The sequence below is a fragment of the Ambystoma mexicanum genome, chromosome 12, assembly GCF_040938575.1.
Source record: "Ambystoma mexicanum isolate Mex_15411 chromosome 12, UKY_AmexF1_1, whole genome shotgun sequence".
Classification (NCBI taxonomy): Eukaryota; Metazoa; Chordata; class Amphibia; order Caudata; family Ambystomatidae; genus Ambystoma; species Ambystoma mexicanum.
This window is the reverse complement of record NC_090936.1, coordinates 652,816,392-652,834,089: the sequence shown is the minus strand read 5'-3', so window position 1 is coordinate 652,834,089 and position 17,698 is coordinate 652,816,392. Positions and strand designations below refer to the sequence as shown.

The 17,698-nt window shown below is 46.8% G+C and overlaps 1 protein-coding gene and 1 long non-coding RNA gene across 2 annotated transcripts in view; one reads left to right on the top strand and one right to left on the bottom strand.

Annotated features, from left to right (window-relative positions):
- LOC138513958 (uncharacterized) overlaps positions 1-4,348 on the bottom strand; it is a 47,711-nt gene extending 43,363 nt beyond the window's left edge. The window contains exon 1 of the long non-coding RNA XR_011281850.1: positions 4,296-4,348. This is a non-coding gene — a long non-coding RNA (uncharacterized lncRNA). The remainder of the gene's footprint in view (positions 1-4,295) is intronic.
- Positions 4,349-4,866: 518 nt separating this feature from the next.
- The window catches only part of NAMPT (nicotinamide phosphoribosyltransferase), a 559,899-nt gene continuing 547,067 nt past the window's right edge, over positions 4,867-17,698 (top strand). Inside the window, exon 1 of the mRNA XM_069629129.1 lies at positions 4,867-5,022. Within this exon, the coding sequence (XP_069485230.1) occupies positions 4,969-5,022 (54 nt within the window). The 5' untranslated portion in view covers positions 4,867-4,968. The remainder of the gene's footprint in view (positions 5,023-17,698) is intronic.

Genomic DNA, 17,698 nt, shown 5'->3' with positions numbered 1-17,698 from the left:
GATGTCTCCCCTTCATAAATTGCTACCACCAGGGACCTTCCTTCTTCTGTTGCCACATGAAGCCTTCCCTTTTCCTTCCCTCTGAGACCACACTATTTCCCTTCCTACCCTGCTCTCCCTAACTTTGCTGCCCTGTGTGAGGTATGTCTCCTTTCTAATCTGCACTATGAGCACTCTCTGATATCCTTGCTGCTGTTGGTGGGCTCTCTTCGCCCATTGCCGCGTAGTGAGGCCTCTGCCACATTCCCATGTCTAGTTTACCTGGCAGGCTTAAATAGTTCCAAAGGTGGCACTACTACTGAGTCATTCCCGCGAAGGCCAGGAGCTCAGGCACCATCAAACATAGTCTACGAACGGATCCATTTAAATGTCTCTGGTTTGAGTTTGGCTGGCTCTGCAGAAAGGTAGCCCAGTGCTCTTAGATAAAGTGTGCTTGGAAGGAGTGTGACTTACTTTAGCCTTCATATGGTCTAGCTGGGTCTCCACTGTACCGTACCAATTATTCACAACACACATTGCAAAGAAAACAGTTTTGGCTTTTGTGTAGGCATGGAAGAACATTTGCCAGACTCTGCCATAACAGTACTAGCCTGCCATAAAATGGCAACAGATGAAAAATGGTGTGATTACCAGGTCAAATGATAGCAGTCCATGACAAATGCCTATCCAATATCTATAAACAAGCTGAAAGTGTTGACTTGTCATTTCTTGTTTTTAACAGGATGGCAGTGCATGGAACAGATATAGATTAAGTGGCTGAAGGTACACTTGGATAAAATAGTTTTTTTACACAGAAAATATTCATCGGCAAATAAGCCATTAACTCTCAGCAGACTACCGAGAAATTAGAACATTAGAAAAATATATAAACAAATAACACTGGCAGGAAAAGGGTTGATATTACTGCTGGTTAGTGCTGGCTAAAAGAGATCCCTGGAGGATGGATTGTTTATAGAGAGAGGCAGGTAATGGGTGGGAATATGCATATGCATTAGCATGGCTATGAGGAATGAATGGGTGGGTACATAGGCAAAGTAAACTTGTTTTGAAGAGTACATGGGAGTGTCAGGTAGGAACTAGATAGGCAGAGGAAGAGATGAGAGAGAGCTTTTGGCAGTGAAGAAAAGCACCTCTGTTTGGTAAAGTTTAATATCAGAGAGTGCAAAGCCATCCATTATTTAATGGCAGAGAGACAGTTGGAAATGTTGATAGAGAGATCAGAGCAGAGTTCAAGAAAAGAGAAGAAGATTTGGCTGTTACCCACAAGGAGTTGGTATAAGAACCCAAAGGAGGAGATTCCAGCTGGGGAGCAGGTGTAAGTGGATCTAGGCCTTCTGGCCTAAGCCCTGCCCACCTGGTCCCTTCCTGCTTGCCGCTCCTTTTCACCACTTAGCAAGCCCCGCCCACCTGGTGCCTTCCTGCTTGCCTCTCTTTTACCTACTTAAGGAGCCCTCCAGCCTCTTTTCCTTTGCAGCTGGGGAGCAGGTGTAAGTGGATCTAGGTCACCTGGCCTAAGCCCTGCGCACCTGGTGCCTTCTTGCTTGCTGCTCATTTTCACCACTTAGCAAGCCCACCCACCTGGTGCCATCCTGCTTGCCGCTCCTTTTCACCACTTAGCAAGCCCCGCCCACCTGATGCCTTCCTGCTTGCACTCTTTTCCCTACTTAAGGAGCCCTCCAGCCTATTTTCCTTTGCAGCTGGGGAGCAGGTGTAAGTGGATCTAGGTCACCTGGCCTAAGCCCCGCCCACCTTCTTAGCCCTGCCTCTTCCTTCCTGCTCTTAACTCTTAGATGAAGGGTGTCTCTCGCCCTGGCATCCAAAGTGAAGGGCAGTCAAAGAAAAGGGCTATTGTTGTTTGGACCTGTTCGGACCAGGAGGATCCAGAGTCCGACCCCCTGCTAAAACAGCAGGTAAGCATGCACCAACATGTGTTTACACCCTCTGTCCCAACAGGCCATCCCCACCCTCTCTGGTGCCCCTGTGTTGTTCCCTTGTGCAGCCCCCCTTCCTGCACTCATGGGTCTGTCCTGATACATTCTGGTTTCACCATCATCGTCTTGTGGCCAATGCTTGATTTTACTTTTATGGACTTCATCGATTCACGGTGCGTCACCCTTCTCAACTCTCATGCTGGACTTCCTTTGCATCTTGTACTCATGGTGGCCCTGAATCATGCTGTTCCATCTTCATCTTGTATCCTGGCTTGCAACATTATGTGTTACTACTGACTTCTGCAATTGTATTCGCTCTCCTCTCTTGCTTCTCCACTCTTTTTGACTGCTTACTCTCTGTTCTCTCCTCCCCTCCCCTCTCCCTTTTCCTATCCCCCCCTCCTCCTCTTACTTTCTTCTATGCACTTACTCTATCAGAATTGTCCCTGGACCTACTATGATAGCAACCTCGTCTGTCACTCCCCTATCCCCTTACTGTTGCCCCCCCTCCCTCCAGCACTATCTGAAATGTTGTCAGGCCTAGTACGATAGTCACTTGTTTTGTTCCTCCCCTCCCTTTCTGCACCCCTCTCCATCACCTTTTGTTTTCCTCCGGCTCTACCAGAAATGTTGTCAGGCCTAGTACGGTAGTCGCCTGTCTGTTTCCATTTCCTTCCCACTCTCCCCCTCCCTTCCTTATCTATGTCTTAGCACTTGCACTATCTGAAATGTCGTCAGGCCGAGTACGATAGTTAATTTCACATCTTTACTGTTCATGGCCTGTAAGAATGTCGTCGTATTTTCCCTTGTTCCCTTCCTTTCCTTGAAGCGCTTTGAAACACATTGTGTATAGGCGCTATATAAATAAACTATCATATATCATATAATTCCCCAAGAGCAGAGGTGTAGAGTGTCAAAACGAGAGGACCCAAGACGGAGCCTTGTGGAACACCAACAGATAGAGGAGTGAGTTGAGAGGTGTTGTTGCTCCAGGAGACAGAGAATTGGCAAGGTGCAAGATAGGATTCAATACACTCAAAGGCTTGATCAAGAATCCCAAGAAGAAAGAGAGTATTAAGGAGATCAGAGTGATCGACAGTGCCAAAGGCAGCAGGCAGGTAAGGTGAATTAGGATGGAGGATAGGTTGGCGTGCTTAGCAGAGGTGATGAAGTTGAAGACCTTTATGAGAGCAGTTTCAATGGAGTGACAGGAACCAAAACCTGCCTGAAGGAGGTCTTGAAGGGTGTGGTTGTCTAAAAAATTAGTAGGACGGTTGAACACAACCCTTTTGAGTACTTTAGAGTAGTGTAAAAAGAGAAAAACAGGGCAAAAGTTAGTCGGTAGGTTCAGTCAGCCCCTTGTTGTTTTAGGAGAGGGATGACTATGGCTGTTTTGAAAACAGAGGAAAAGCAAGCAGAGTCGAAGGACCCGTTGGAGAGTTCAGCGAGTTGAGAGGCCACTAAAGGGGCAATATGCTCGACTAGCTGTGGAGCAAGAGGGTCTGATGGGGCACAAGAGATGTTAGCCTTTATCAGTAGAGATATTACTTTGTCAGTATTAGTGTGACTAAAGTTGGAGATAAAAGGCTGAGGATGGTCGAGTAGGTGGAGTGTAAAATTTAAAAGGAAGGAGTGTGAGGAAGGTCAGGATAAAGTCTCTAATGTTGGAAACGTTTGCAGTTAAGTAGTCAGCTTGGCCATTAGATGTGAGAGTAGAGTTGATAGTTGTAGACTTAGGAGTGAGTTTAAGGTGCTCTGTTCCAGCGAGGCTGATTGGAGTGAGAGTCAATGAGGACTAGGAGGAGATTACCGGTAAATAGCCAGGACATTTGCGTGAATATTATGTTAGGAAGAAAAAAGTAAAATTCTGCGAAAAAATAGCACACATTTTGTCTAAAATCCCAGTTTACAGAGCTGGGATGTATGAAATGGCGGGCCATACAAACTTTTTTCAATGGTATTTTCCCACTGAAAAATACTCAAACTATTTGTATACCAGGCCAAGTGTACTAGAAGCGAAACAGTGCTGTAGAATTCATCGCAAAGTATGCATTAATTATAGGAATTAGGAAATTTGTGTTATTACAGTGAGATGCTTGCAAGCAATACAGCCCAGGCCGGTTGTATGGTTAATCATTTCACGTGAAAGAGCCATATGGGAGGAAACGAAAGTGTGTGTGCCAGAGGGTAGTGAGGTCAGTGTGACAGCTGCTAGATACCCGCTACCCGCGCTACAGCTTCAAATAAATATCATAAGATTTTCGGGAAATCGAAACCGAAAGAAAAGTGCCGGGAACGCCACGCCTCTTGGGGTGTTGGGTTCCTTTCAGCGTTTGTCTTGTGACTAAACATCAAAAGCCTTACCCCTAACTGGTTCTCTGAAGTGGAGCTGCCACACTCGTCACCGTTGACGTCCAATACACTCCCCCTCCCCCCTCCTTTGTCCTCGCCCACCAGATTGGTGCTCCGAGAAAAAAGGTAATAGGGGCAGGAGGGGAGCGCGAACAAGCTTTATTTGGTGATATAGGGAAATGTACGGCCATCATTAAATGGAATTTGTTCAATTTCACTCCAGCAATATACATACAACGAGTGAGTTATCTCTTTATAGAGCAGGTACCCTATAATTTAAACATTTGATCCGTAAACTGCGTATTAGCTCTGTTTTAACGGTCAAAAGATGCATGTGTAATATGAAATTAAGCATATAGTTATCAATAGCAGGTACAAAAAAATCTTCTGTCAAGAAAACAATATGCTTTGAGGTTGTCCATTCGACGCCCACCTATAGTCAAACGGTGCTCTTCAACCGCCCGATTCTCTGGAAAGTTGTTCTGATCGTTGATTGATCAGCCGTTTGGACTAGCCTCGTTTTGAAGGCGGGGCTTGTTTTCGGCTGTTTTCTTTGCATGGTTGCCCTTACTCTGCAGGTTGGACTTGGTTGTGTGGGGGGCGGAGGACCAGGGTCACTCTATGCTTGCTCGTGAGGGCCAGTAGGACAGACATTGACTGAAGGCTCAGCGCGCCGCTGTTAAACATGGAAGGCAGAGAGGGCGAGTTTAACATCCTGCTGGCTACGGACTCGTACAAGGTAAATGCTAGACCCGTGCAAGGTAAATGCTAGACCCGTGCTCCTGCAGCAGGGGTAGGCATAGGGGTTTGCTGGGGGGCGATCGACCTTGGGTGGAGCTCTGTCTCTAAACCGAGTAGTTGGTGGCGCTGCGTATTGAGTCTACCCCCAATGTGACAACCATTCAGCCCTATAGAGGTGGATGTTGCAAAACGAGCACAATCCTGCACCCTAATACAGTATGATAGTATCTAAGGACATACTTTTTGTAGATGATCCTATGGCGGTAGTAGGGGGTCACAAATGGGAACATGATTTTACCTTTTATTGGAGTGCCTACATAATAATGCATTTTTTCACAAGACACGCATATCGAAAATGAACAAAAAGGCCGGTTTGTTTCTTACATTGGTCTGCTGTGTAGCATGCTAAGGGAGCTGAATGCTTAATTGATTCCGGGGTTCGCTCTGGTTAATAGCATGCTCATGTGATTGGGAGTCTGTGGCACTCGGGTTCATTACCCATTTAATTTTGTTTTTGTTTTTTTTTTGCAACTGCCCTCATTGCGTCCGTGTATCTTTTTGGGACATAAAGAGCATTCGGTTGTACTTTTTTCCCTGCCGTAGTGACATTTAAGACCCTTGAGCTCTCCATCCTCGTTTGAGAGGTGTCAGATGCGCGAGCCCTCCCTCACGCCAATCAAAACGTCTGCCCTACCTATCGCCCTTGCGCCCGCCCTGCGTTCAGAAACTTTTAACTGAACGGGGGGGGGGGGGTCACCTCTGCCTATATGTCACGGCTCAGCCGCGCTAGCTGTACTGCAGCTTCTCGGGGGGTCATGTCCCAGGCGCGCGCGGTGTATGACAGGAAAGTTGGTCAAGGTGGACACTGTCGTTGTGTAAGAGCCCACGACGGTAGTAGGCTAGGGGCTCCCAATAAACCAGTGTGATGGACCTTGGCACGCATGCATTTGACATCGGCGAATTCTCCTTGTTTCACCAGGAAGGAGGGCTGTGGTGGAAAGCGAAAGCATGCAGTCCAAGCAGAAACGAAACATAACGCAACATTACCGGCCGCTGAAATAGTTTACTCCCTGAAAAATCATTGATTGGTCTGACGCTTCTGTCTCATAACTCTGTGAATGAAGCCTGCTTAAAAAGGGGTCGTGATATTTCCAAGAGCGATAATGAACGGCAATGTTTCTGTAAAAAAACAGTGTACAGGTTACAAAAAAAAGCTTTGCGTTGTCGGTTTTAATTATACATGAATCCTAACTGCTATGTCTGCCACTCCCTTTAATTGCGAGAACCCAGACTACATGCATGGTATCTGACGTGTATTGCTGAATCCTGCAGATCTAATGAACCGCTGTACTTGTGGTTTAAAAACAGTGTGCCCATTGCACGCATTCATCTGTTTTTACACCTAGTATGCACACTTGTCTCTCCCTATACCCATTGCCTCGAATCCTCCTGTTCCATCGCAGTGGCTTCCTCTGTCTAGGTTTTATTTTATTACGTTCTCTAATGTCGGCTACTTATTTGGGATTTCACGTGTTTTCCCCTTACTCGCCCATACCACATTAACGCACTCTTCTTCAGTGTTGACACCTAATGAAGTTTTGTGTTAATTTAAGGTGACCGTCAGTTGGAAGTGTCCTTGCATGCTGTTGGTAATTTTTTTTTAGTTTTCTTTTGCAAAAATACATCAAGTTCAGTACTTAAAACGCAAAGTTAAGGACGTTCAGTTCTGCTTAGCTCTTAAGAGAGGTTGAGGAAAGAGTTGGAAGAGTACAACATTTGAACAATGAAAAGAGTATAATGGAAAGCAGTGGTAAACGATTGGTGAAATATGGGGAGTGTGATTTAAGTTGTGTCCCGAGCACGAAATAAATTAAAGCTGATATAGCAGTGTTGAAATTAATAAAGGTGCAAAGTTAAGTGGGCAGGTTGACGATATGTTTGCTCTCAACGAAGGGCAGTGTTATTTTGTCAAGTGCTCTAAAATTCAAGACATTATTAACCGGTTGGCAAGTGTACAGCACAGAGGCGTCTAGCAAGGTGGAGAGGCCGGCAGTGCATTCATTACTGCATGAGCAAACACCTTTTAATGGTCGTACAATGTAGACTGAAGCAATGTTCGTTAGTGAATTAGAGCGCTATTAAGAGGAGTTTGAGATCTTAGTTTTTGTGCAGCAATCGGGGCTTGAAAGTGATGAGCAATGCGCCACCTTATTATTTTACTCTGTGCAGAAATTAAATGGCTTGTGCAACCCATGATATGGACAGTAAATAATTAAATGATGCGTTCCAAGCCATTTTTTCTAACCATATTAAAAACTAAACCCTGAAGTAGCTCAAATATCGCACATGATGTCCTTGAAAAATGGCGTCCGAAATTCCTCTTGTGACGTGAAAGGAGTTAAAAGGGCGTCAAAATGACAGTATCACTGGAAATGTTGATGGGAATTCATGCGACTACGTACTAATGTTATAAGAAAATGATTTCATCAGCGTTCCGTGATTGCAGTACATGGCAATACAAATTCGTCTAATGATAAACCACCCCGAATTGCAATATCCAGAATTAACAATGTGATTAAAGATACCCATCAGTTTGTATCCCTGCTGTCTGTGCCCATTCTCTGTCCATTTATCTTTGTTGCTTTTCTGTGCAACCTGTCTCGACTGTGAACCCATAGTACCCATCTCTGTGTTCTGTGCCTAGCACATTCTTATGGTCTTTCTCCGTTGCCGCCACTGAATAATGTTGGGAAGGGGATATGATCTCCCCCCTCCCCCCCCAGTGCTTCAGGATAAGGCAAAGGCCGCTGCATGTACTTTAAGAGACCACGGTGTGGGGGTGCCCTTAAAGGTCCTATGTAAACACCTGGACTCTGCTGCCCATTTCTCTAGAGAGGCCATACTATGGGATTGTTCAGGGATTGTTGTAAGATTTCTTGTTCGAGATCTGCCATGAAAAAGGTTAGCATACTGGGATGCCATTTTTGTGCCCATGTCCGTTCGGTCTTTTGTAGTAAGTATCTTCCATTCAAGCACAAATTGTGTGGGAGTATGAATCTCGTGATATCTGGGGTTGGGGTGTCTTTCTTGGTGTAGGCTTTTTTGCAAGAGTTTCTGACATGCAAAAAGTCCATCTTCATGTGCAATTTTGGAGTAAAGTGTGGCGACGTCAAGAACATAATGCAGTGCCTACCATAAAAAGTTGTTCCAACGGTATGGTTTAGCTCGTTAGACTGGATACAATGAAAGACCAGTGGGATGGTCGAAGGTTTGTTATAGCAACTGCCTTCAAGGATTCCTAAAGGAACCTCTGTCCAACCAGAATGTGCAAAGCTGAGCTTGACTACATTTGCCACTTTATTAACACACACTATCCAACGATAACAACGGTCACAGGGTAATTGATATGTTTTGAGGTAATTCACATGTTGCCCATCGGTCCTAAGCAATATATGTGAATTAAACCTTGTTGCATCTCGGAACAAAAGGTTTGATGTGAATGATATTGATGTGAAGGGAGACTGGTTGTAGCCAAGTGACATAATTATGAAAGAAAAGCAGAAAGCACTTTTCTGTACTTGACCCACTTAATGTTAAAACGGTATTAAAGTATATCAATTATTTATGAAACTCAGTGTTCTGTTGGTCACTTCCAGGCAAAGATAGACCAACTATAGAGAGGTCATGGGTAGCAGGCAAGCGATTGCAAGAGCAAAATGAATATGTAGACTTTGAAAACATTTGTTGAGACTGAAAACATTGGCGGAAAGACAGCAAAGTTGCGAACTAAAATACTGCAGAAATGTGGTAATATTTAAAAAAATAGAATACCTTTTGACAGAGAATCATGAACAGAAATCAATTTTCACTGATTTTTAGCAGTTTTAAAACTATGGAGTAGTGTACTCTACACATCCTTCCTTCTTGCAGAAGGGGAGTTAAGCTGAACAAATTGACATGGAACTCGACGGTGCATTAACAGCCAGAGACCATCTGCTACAATGTAGAAACTCTGAACAAATTACTTTGGTTGTCACCAACCATCCGTTTCTGACCCAACTGATTAGCTTGTTAAGGATCTATAACAAATATCCAGCAGGGATGATGAGCCAAGAGACATTTTCAGAGAAGCTCCCCTAATTGCATGCAAACAATAGAGAAACCTACCACAGTCTCTGACCAGGAGCACATGTCCATTAGACCAAGAACAAAGAAGACCTGGAACCTACCTTTGCAAAAGTGCATGCAAAACATGCCAACACATATGCACCAGTTGTGCCATAAACGCTCTGTGGAACGGAACAATACAGATACAAGGGACATACAACTGGAGATCTTCCAAATGCACTCAAGAGTTGTGTAGGTCAGACCTTGCATGAAAGGATGAACCTACAGAGATTCACCATCTCAAACTACAAAACGGAACCCCACTGGGTCGACACTGGATGGGCACTCGCTGCTGGATCTATCAGTGATGTTAAAAAGGTGGCCTCTCCAAATACCCGACACGAAAGTACGTGGGACGCTAAATTCAAAGACCGCAGTATGAACATAGTTGTAGGTTTTATCACCCACTATGGCCAACCTTGGGCCCTGGTCCAACAATGGCGTCAACAAAGTCAGAAGAGACCACTGCAAAGGACCCCTACTGGTTAGGGGCCAATGACACTGACAATGGAAGTCTTGGATGTTTTAGCTCAAATCAGTGGCACTCATGACTAAGCATGGGACACGCTGAGATAAGAGGGCACTGCACTGTTAAAAAATTGATATTATTTAGCATGTGCTACAATATTTGCAAGCGAGGAAACCACTATGAAGCTGCATCAGTCCGGGTTTGAAATTGAGGGGAGCTGCAAGCTATTTAGCTCCTGCTTCTAGCATAGTAGAACCTGGTTAGCTTGAAACTGAAACTAACGACTACCAGGAGCTACTTTTGGCTCCTAGTGCCAACTGGTGCCTTCCAAACATGTACATTTGACATTAACTTTGAGTATTTGGGAATGCTAATAAAGAAGAATTAGAACACATCTAATATTCATTTAAACACAATGGTACACACAAAATGGACCAAAAGTTAAATGAGCATCTCTGGTAGCCCCTGATTCCCCTGAGGTAGCTCCTACCTACAGGGTGATGCCTGTCGCCCAGTAGCATGTTTTAGCTCCTGCTCACTGAATCTCAATTTCAAACCCTGCCATTTAAACTGTGACAGCATATTTTGTAGTGCCACATTGTCTACCAGCCAGGAGCCCAGCGTCTTAAACGTATTCAGATTGTACCCCCCCCTCCTACCGCCCCCCCTGTTTCTACCTGGGCAGGGTTAGCCCGCTGAGGGATTGATTGTTTATTTACTATGCGCTTATACACAAGTGTTTCAAAGCGCACTATGCATGGAGGGGTGGGGGGGAGACCAAGGGAAGATGAGACGAACTATCTTACTAGGCATGGTACGTTCAGATTCTGCAGGTGAACAGAACAGGTAGTGTGTGAGAGGGACGACAATAGGGACCAGGTGTGCCCAGTCCTGTCAGAAGATGGGTTAAGTGCAGAGAGATACCACTCTCATGGGTCGTAACCGTAGGGCAGTAATGCTGCGGCAAGTGCAAGGCCCGGGGCTAGTGCAGGAGACTAGTGAGGAAGTTTGGGACCTGTGAGGGTCTGAGGAAGAGGGGGAGACAAGGACAGGGGGGCCGAGGCCCAACATACTTCAATATTGCACCACTTAGGCAGATTGTCGGACTCCTGCTACATGAAGGAGAATGATAGTTGTGGCAGCCGACTTATCTGGAGGCATCCGGAAAACACAGAGGCCCCCGCTGGGAACACCCTCAAGCTTCACCCTTCTAGCCGCCCTCGTTTTTTTCCCTGACCCAGACAAACTTTATCGTTCCCTTCTGCAACCTCCCTAGGCCCTTTTCAGGAATCGCAACAAGCAGCGCGAGGCAGTAGAGTAGCCTTGGAACTAGATTAAGCGCAGCATTTCTCCCGAACCCGAAGACCTCTTGTTTATGCCAGCGGTCTAAGTTGTCCAGCAGTGTCTTAAATAAGTGCAGGAAGTTGAACTGGTATACTTGCGGGATCTTATTCGGGATGCAAACATCTAGGTAGGTGATGCTAGCCTTGTCCCAAGGGATTGGGCTTTTGCTTGTTACCATTCCCAGGTGTGTCTGTGAGATGTTAACCCCCATCGTGCTGGATTTCGAGTAGTTAACCCTGAGTCTGGACACTTCGCCAAACCTCAGTCTCTTGCCAAAGAGCCTCGATGGAGGAGTCCAATTGACGATTTTATAGCAGTGCCCTCCTATCTACATTCCTGTATCTGCTGGTTAGCCCGTATCCCAGGGGCAAATGGTTCGAGATCATGCAAAAATTGGGGGCGACAAAGTGCAACCCTGCCGGGTGTCCCGCAAAATCTCTAATTTTGGGTATCGAAGGCTGTTGATTGAGTGGTGTGGTGGGCTGCTAATAGTCGGACAATACCCATTTTTTAAAGTTTGGGCTAAACCTGTAATGGGTGAGAACCTTAGTTTTATATAGCCAAAGTCCAACAGGTCAAATGCCTTGTGGGCATCCAGCGAGACGACACCCATGTTTGCACCTGCTCTGGAAACGCTCTCGATATTTAGTATATGCCTAATTATTGTGGGTGGTATGTCCCGTGATGAACCCTGTCTTGTCCGGGTGGACCAGCTGCCCAGAGACCCCCGAGATGCGCAATGCCAACATTCTGGCAAAGATTTTTACATTGTTGTTGATCAGTGTATTTGGCCTGTAAGAGCTGAGCGGTAGTAGGGGGAGCCACAGCCAGATAGTTTGCCTGCTCATGGCCCCCGATTGGGACCCCCGCCATGACACCTCTATGGTGTTCCAACATCATTTTCAGCTTCTCCCTCGGAGACCTTCAAGCACCCTTCCTGATCACTCAATGTGTGGGTATTGTTGCGGGAGTGTATCTTCTTTAGATTGTAAACCAGCAGTCGGTTTTGCCTTATTGCTGTTGGCGTAATAAAACTTGGTGTATGCCAGGGCTCGAGCTGACTTGTTATATAAATGCATTTCAAGCAGGGATTTTGCTTGTCTAAGATCCCTCGACGCTTTGTTGGACTGATGGTTTAAGTACCCTTTCTAACGTCGACACCCTCTCCTCTAACTGTGCCTTTTGTAGCTTACTGTTTGAAGCCCTGCAGCGTGAGGAATTGGCTCCCTTCGAATTACTGCCTTGATGGTGTCCCACATCGTTGAGCGCGAAATGTCAGGGGAGGAGTGCTCCACTAAATAGATGGCTATAGTGACCGCTATGTCCTGCTGATACTGCAACATGCTGCAATAAATCCTGCAGCTTCCACAGTCCTTTGGGCAGGGTTGGGAACCCGATGGTTCGGATGTGCACCATCACCAGGGCGTGGTCCGAGGTTACCCTTGACAGCATGCCTATCTCCCCCAGACAGGAGTAGGGCGTGCTGGACATAAGGAGTACATTGATTCTGGCAAGTTCCTTATAAACCTGTGAGTAGAATGTGCAATAACGCTGCTCTGCATTAGATATCCGTCCACCACGCCCGCCTCCTTGAGGAGCCTGCCAAATCCCACAGCTTGTTTGTAATTCTCCCTCGTGGCTGGTAGAATTTTATCGGCTGTTGGGTCAGGAGTTAGTCTCCCCTTATGACGGGTTGGCCCTTTGCAAAGGTGATAATGTCTGGGGTGACTGCCAGAAGGAACATCTCCTGCGCGCTGTTAGGACAATAGAGTAATGAGAATGTGAGTGTTGGCTCATATAGACGTCCTTTTACCAGTATGTATCTGCCCAACGAGTCCTGCTTAACTGTGACTTTGGTTAGGGGCAACCCTTTACTGAATAACGGTGCCACCCCCTTTCTTTTCCGCTGCTGTAGAGAAATACATCTCAGGGAACCGTACAGACTTCATGCGCCGCTCATCTGCCGTCAGGAAATGCGTTATCTGCAGGAAGACTATATCGGCTGATAGATCTGAGCTTTCGGGCAACTGATTTCCATTTCGCCCAGGAGTCCAGGCCCTGTACGTCCCATGTAATTTTGCATAGCTATTTTATGCTGATATCTCGCATTGTGTGTTACCTGTGCGGTGCATTCAGTACTTGATGCATACTCCATGCTGCGTTGGAGTGCACCTGTGTAAGCCCTGACCTGCACCCTGGTGAAGTGTTGCGCTAATGATAATGTGTTGTTGGTGAATGGCCACCCCAACCCCTCCCAATTCGGGAACAAAAAAGCACAAAGCCCATATTCCCTGGGGCAACCACCCCGAGCCCAATCGGCCCCAAAGAGCATTTCAATGCAACTGTAACATTAACCTACAATTGCCAATCCCAGGCCCCTACTTTAACAAGCAACTCAAAGGACTCCAGGCGTTTTATGGAATAGTTCAGGACCGGGCTGACCTTGCAGTAGCCGGCATACCTCACCGCTCCCTTCGGGTGCCGTCAAAGAGCTCACCAAAACCAAACCAAGTGTTTGCTTTCCGCCCATCAGATGTCAAGCTCCCCCACCCCCAGCAGGCACCTTCCTCAGCTCTCGCCGACAGTCCTCCTTGCCTCAGCCCACAGATCCCTTCTTGCATTTACAGGCCCATCCATTGGGTCTCCTTTGTCTGCTCACTTGTGTCCAAGAATCTGTGAGCCCCTGAGGGGGAGGTGCTGGGGGTGGGGGGACTCGCATGGGTCCGCGCTCTCTCCCTCCTCTCTTGCAGCGTCCGGGTTGAGCAGGGATTCAGCCTCCTTAATCGTGCGTTCCTTCCATGGTTTTCCCCAGCTGAGAAAAGCAATGCTGTGGGGAACCCCCACCAATAGGTGCTTTTACATTCTTGTAGCCATTCTGTGAGCGGCCTTAAGTCCTTCCTCTTTGCCAATGTGGGGAGCAGCTAGGTCTTGGCACAGCGTGACCGAGGTGTCCCTGAACTGGACTTGTTGCTCTCATAATGTCCTCCTTGACCTTATAAAAATGGACTCTTTCCAGGACATCTGGAGCTAAAGCCTGTGTCTGCCGCTGCTGGGTACGGTGCACTCTATCCAGTTCCAGAGGAGCACTACCAGGGAGGGTCAGGACAAAGCGGAAGAGGTCCCGTACGAAGTTCTCCAGGTCTGCATCGGGCACCGCAAGTGGAATGCCTCGCAGACTAATCATTTTGTGGCAGGAGAGATTCTCTGCATCCTCTGGCTTGGCTTCAAGGTCTTCACACCTGGCCTCCAACTTGGTGATGCTATCGACTCCTTCGCCTATCCTATAGTTCTGCTCACATGAAGCGTCTTCCACTTCAGCTGTTCTGCTTTCCACTTCCTCAACACGTTTATCCAAGGTGCCTCTTTGGTATTCCCTTGTCATGGCGACAATGAGGTCCTGTAGGTCAGTTTTCGTTGTTGCTTGGGAGGAAGGCAGAGGCTCTGGCTCACTATCCTGTGTATCATGGCTTCAATCCTCTCACCTTTCCTAGGCTTCTCTGTTTCACTTGATAGCAAGGTTGCAATGTCTGGTTGCTTTGTCGCCTTGGGAGGTTTCGCCATAGTACTCTGTCGGAGTATTGCACACACATTTCAAGGGTCGGAGACTTCTGTCAAACAAGCCACGTCCCTGCTCGCTCTCTCTGCCACCAGCGGTCACTTGTTCTTGGCTGGTACCCTTGGTTAGTTGACCGTACTATGTGTGGGGACCTGCTCCCGTCAGCGTAGCCTGCCTCTGGGTTATCTCTCCCCTCCCCCCGAACCATCAGATGGAAGTCCTGCTCAGGACCCTGCCATGAAGGGAGCGGGGTAGGAGGGCAGGAGGAAGCAGCGTGGCACGAAGGGTCCTGGGATCAATGCAGCTATCAGGTGCCGCAAAACTCCACTGAGCCCCACGAGCCCAACAGTACCTTTGAGGGGGACTTCCTGCACACTGCTGATGAGCTCTTCTGCTCCCAATTAGATGCTTTCAGTCGTGTTGCCTCCTCAGGATGCTTCCAGGCACTATGCTCAGCACAGTGTGCATAGGTCAATGCTCCAATGCAGGGAGATAATCCATCCGCTGTACTCTTAACCCGGCATGATCCTCAGTGCCTGTTCGGACTGTGCACTCCCCCAGCACGTGCAGCCCAGAGGGCAGCTGCTGCAGAGAGCTGGGGAATCAGTCCATGAACTGGCTGCTCCACTTCATTCCCTCCTCAAAGTCAGTGGGGGCGCCCTGCTCTTTCTGGCATTCTCACTGGGTCCCACTGCCGTTGGGGGGAGGAGGGGCAGCAGGGGCCTGCCTCACAGAATCCACCCCCCCCAGCCGCACTTCATCAGCTTCCTTCATTCGCCACCAGCACCCAGCCCGCATGCTAAAGCCAGAGCCTCTCCCCCGCAGCGAGGTCCTCTACAGAAGCAAGGACCCAGCGGAGAGCGGGCTCTGCAGTTGGCAGGAATCTTGGCGAGGGAGCGGGAGCCCAGCGTGACTCCAGGCTACCCCCCCCCCCCCGGCCCGACACTGGGACTTCAGCTGGTGCTCAAACCCTCCCACTATGCAGGCTGACAGGTAGCAGAGGCGCGAGGTGCCATTTCAGCATCGGGCCCGCCGAGCCGTGTTATCGAGAGCTTGGCGACAAACTGTTACTGATGCCTTCGGTATGCTCCAGCCACCCTGCCAGGGCTTCAAACTGCAGCTGGCACCTATGGAGATAAATCACCTTTTTCTAGCCATTCACTCGCCAGGAGCTATCATGGAGCCATGCTTGTCACTCTGGCTCCAGGCCACGCCCGAGAGCTTGTTTTTAAGCACCTTCTACAAAAGCACAGGCCTAGTGTTTTGGGTGAAAAGAAAAATTATGTATAGTATCCTAAATAGGAAGTGCAAAAATTCAAGGTTTTTGCTCACGTATCGGGAATCTTATTTTCAAACAAAGTCAGAATTCTGACATGCAACGCCTCCCGAATGTTTGTTGGGAGTCAAGGGAAGGAAGTAAGTAGAAGAGGTCACCATGACATTAGTAAGTTCCAGACATAACCTCTGGTACGGCGAACACCTGCCTCCATCTGTCTCCTTTCGGCACTGCGCCCCATGTAATACAGTGAGTCCTATGATAAATTTGGTCCAATTGTACACACAGCCCCTCCCTTTTTTAAATGTATATATTTTTTTTTTTTTTACTGCAAATGCCTCCCTGAGCATCTTGTACATCCCTCATCTGAAATATCTATCTGACTTTGCTCCTCCCTACCACTACTGAATGCTTTGTTAGACGCCTCATTTGCTTTTTTAACAGGCAACAGGGCTTAGATGCCCTGCAGTAAGCGCTATACAAATGCCTAAATTACAGACCAGTCTGACTCATCTTGCAAGACCTCTGTAGGGTCTCTTGATCAGCTGACATCCAATTTGGGTGCATTTTCCACCCACCTCATGCGCATTTTGTATTTATTGAATAGAGTTCTTTTTATTTACCCTGGGATCCCCAATTTAACAATATTGATTCCCTACTTCCACCCTCCCCTTTCGGGACACAAAAACCTCAGTAAATCAATTTAAATATAAGCAAATTATGCATCTATCAAATTAAAATTACTTAACTTGAAAATGAACTTTTAAAGCACATGCATCACTATATGTACATTTGATTTTGCCTTGGCGCACACCCACCATGCGTTGAACACTGTATGAGGGCTTAAGTTAAAATAATTATTATAGGAAACCAATTTAAATCCGAACATCCCTGCCTGTCAGAATTTGAAACCTCATCCTAGAAAACTCAATTGCTAGACAAGCTTCTTAATATTCCCATATGTAAATCTCTTGCAAATGGAAAGCATGTTTAACATTGTCGGTTTCCTGGATTCCCTTCAATGGTGCTTCTATTGCATTACATATTTCTCACTTTCAATGCACAACTTAAAGGAAGGAAAATGGGTAGCGGTTAATCACCATTTCCCCTTGTTGTCTTGATTGGTTCAGTAACAGAACTCTGCTTTGTGATGGAACCAGGAAATTACGTCAGTTATCCGACCCTTCTAATTACAAATAAAAATTAAGCACCAGGATTTAATCTATTCCCATTTAGAGTATATTTCCCCTCAGAATGTATTCCTTTGGCATTATACTTGCATATGAATTTCTTTTGGCTGTCTCGCAGATGGGTGATTACCCTCTTAAGGACTGCAATTCTCCTCCTCTAGGAAGAGATGGGCATCGGTCAGCAGGTCTTGTCGGCTGTCTTCCCCACTGAACTGTACAGTGCAGTGTAATGCTAGAAATCTAAAAGTGGTTCCAAAAATAGGGCAATCTATTCCATTCTTCTTTCCGTTGCTAATTCTCCGTTCTCTCCTTCTTTGAGTCAGTCCATCCCAGTTGGCGAGAGAGCAAGTAAGTGTCCCTAGAATCTTATGGATCAGAAACCACTCCCTTTTAGAGGTGGGTATAATTTATCTAATCTGGTTGGGCTATGTGAGATTGGACAGTGTTCAGAAAGTGACATTACACTAAACCATCTCCTCCATACTCATTTGCTATATTAATGAAGAGGGCAGTCTAATGGGACTGGCTTCTAAACCCAGTTCCCCTCCCATTTTGATCTGCTGTGTTCTTGGAGATGTCTACATTAAACAATTATAACTTTCTAAAACTTCGTAGTCCTCCTATGTGATCATGTTACTAATCTGTTCATCCGATTGCCCTCACTTCGGTGAA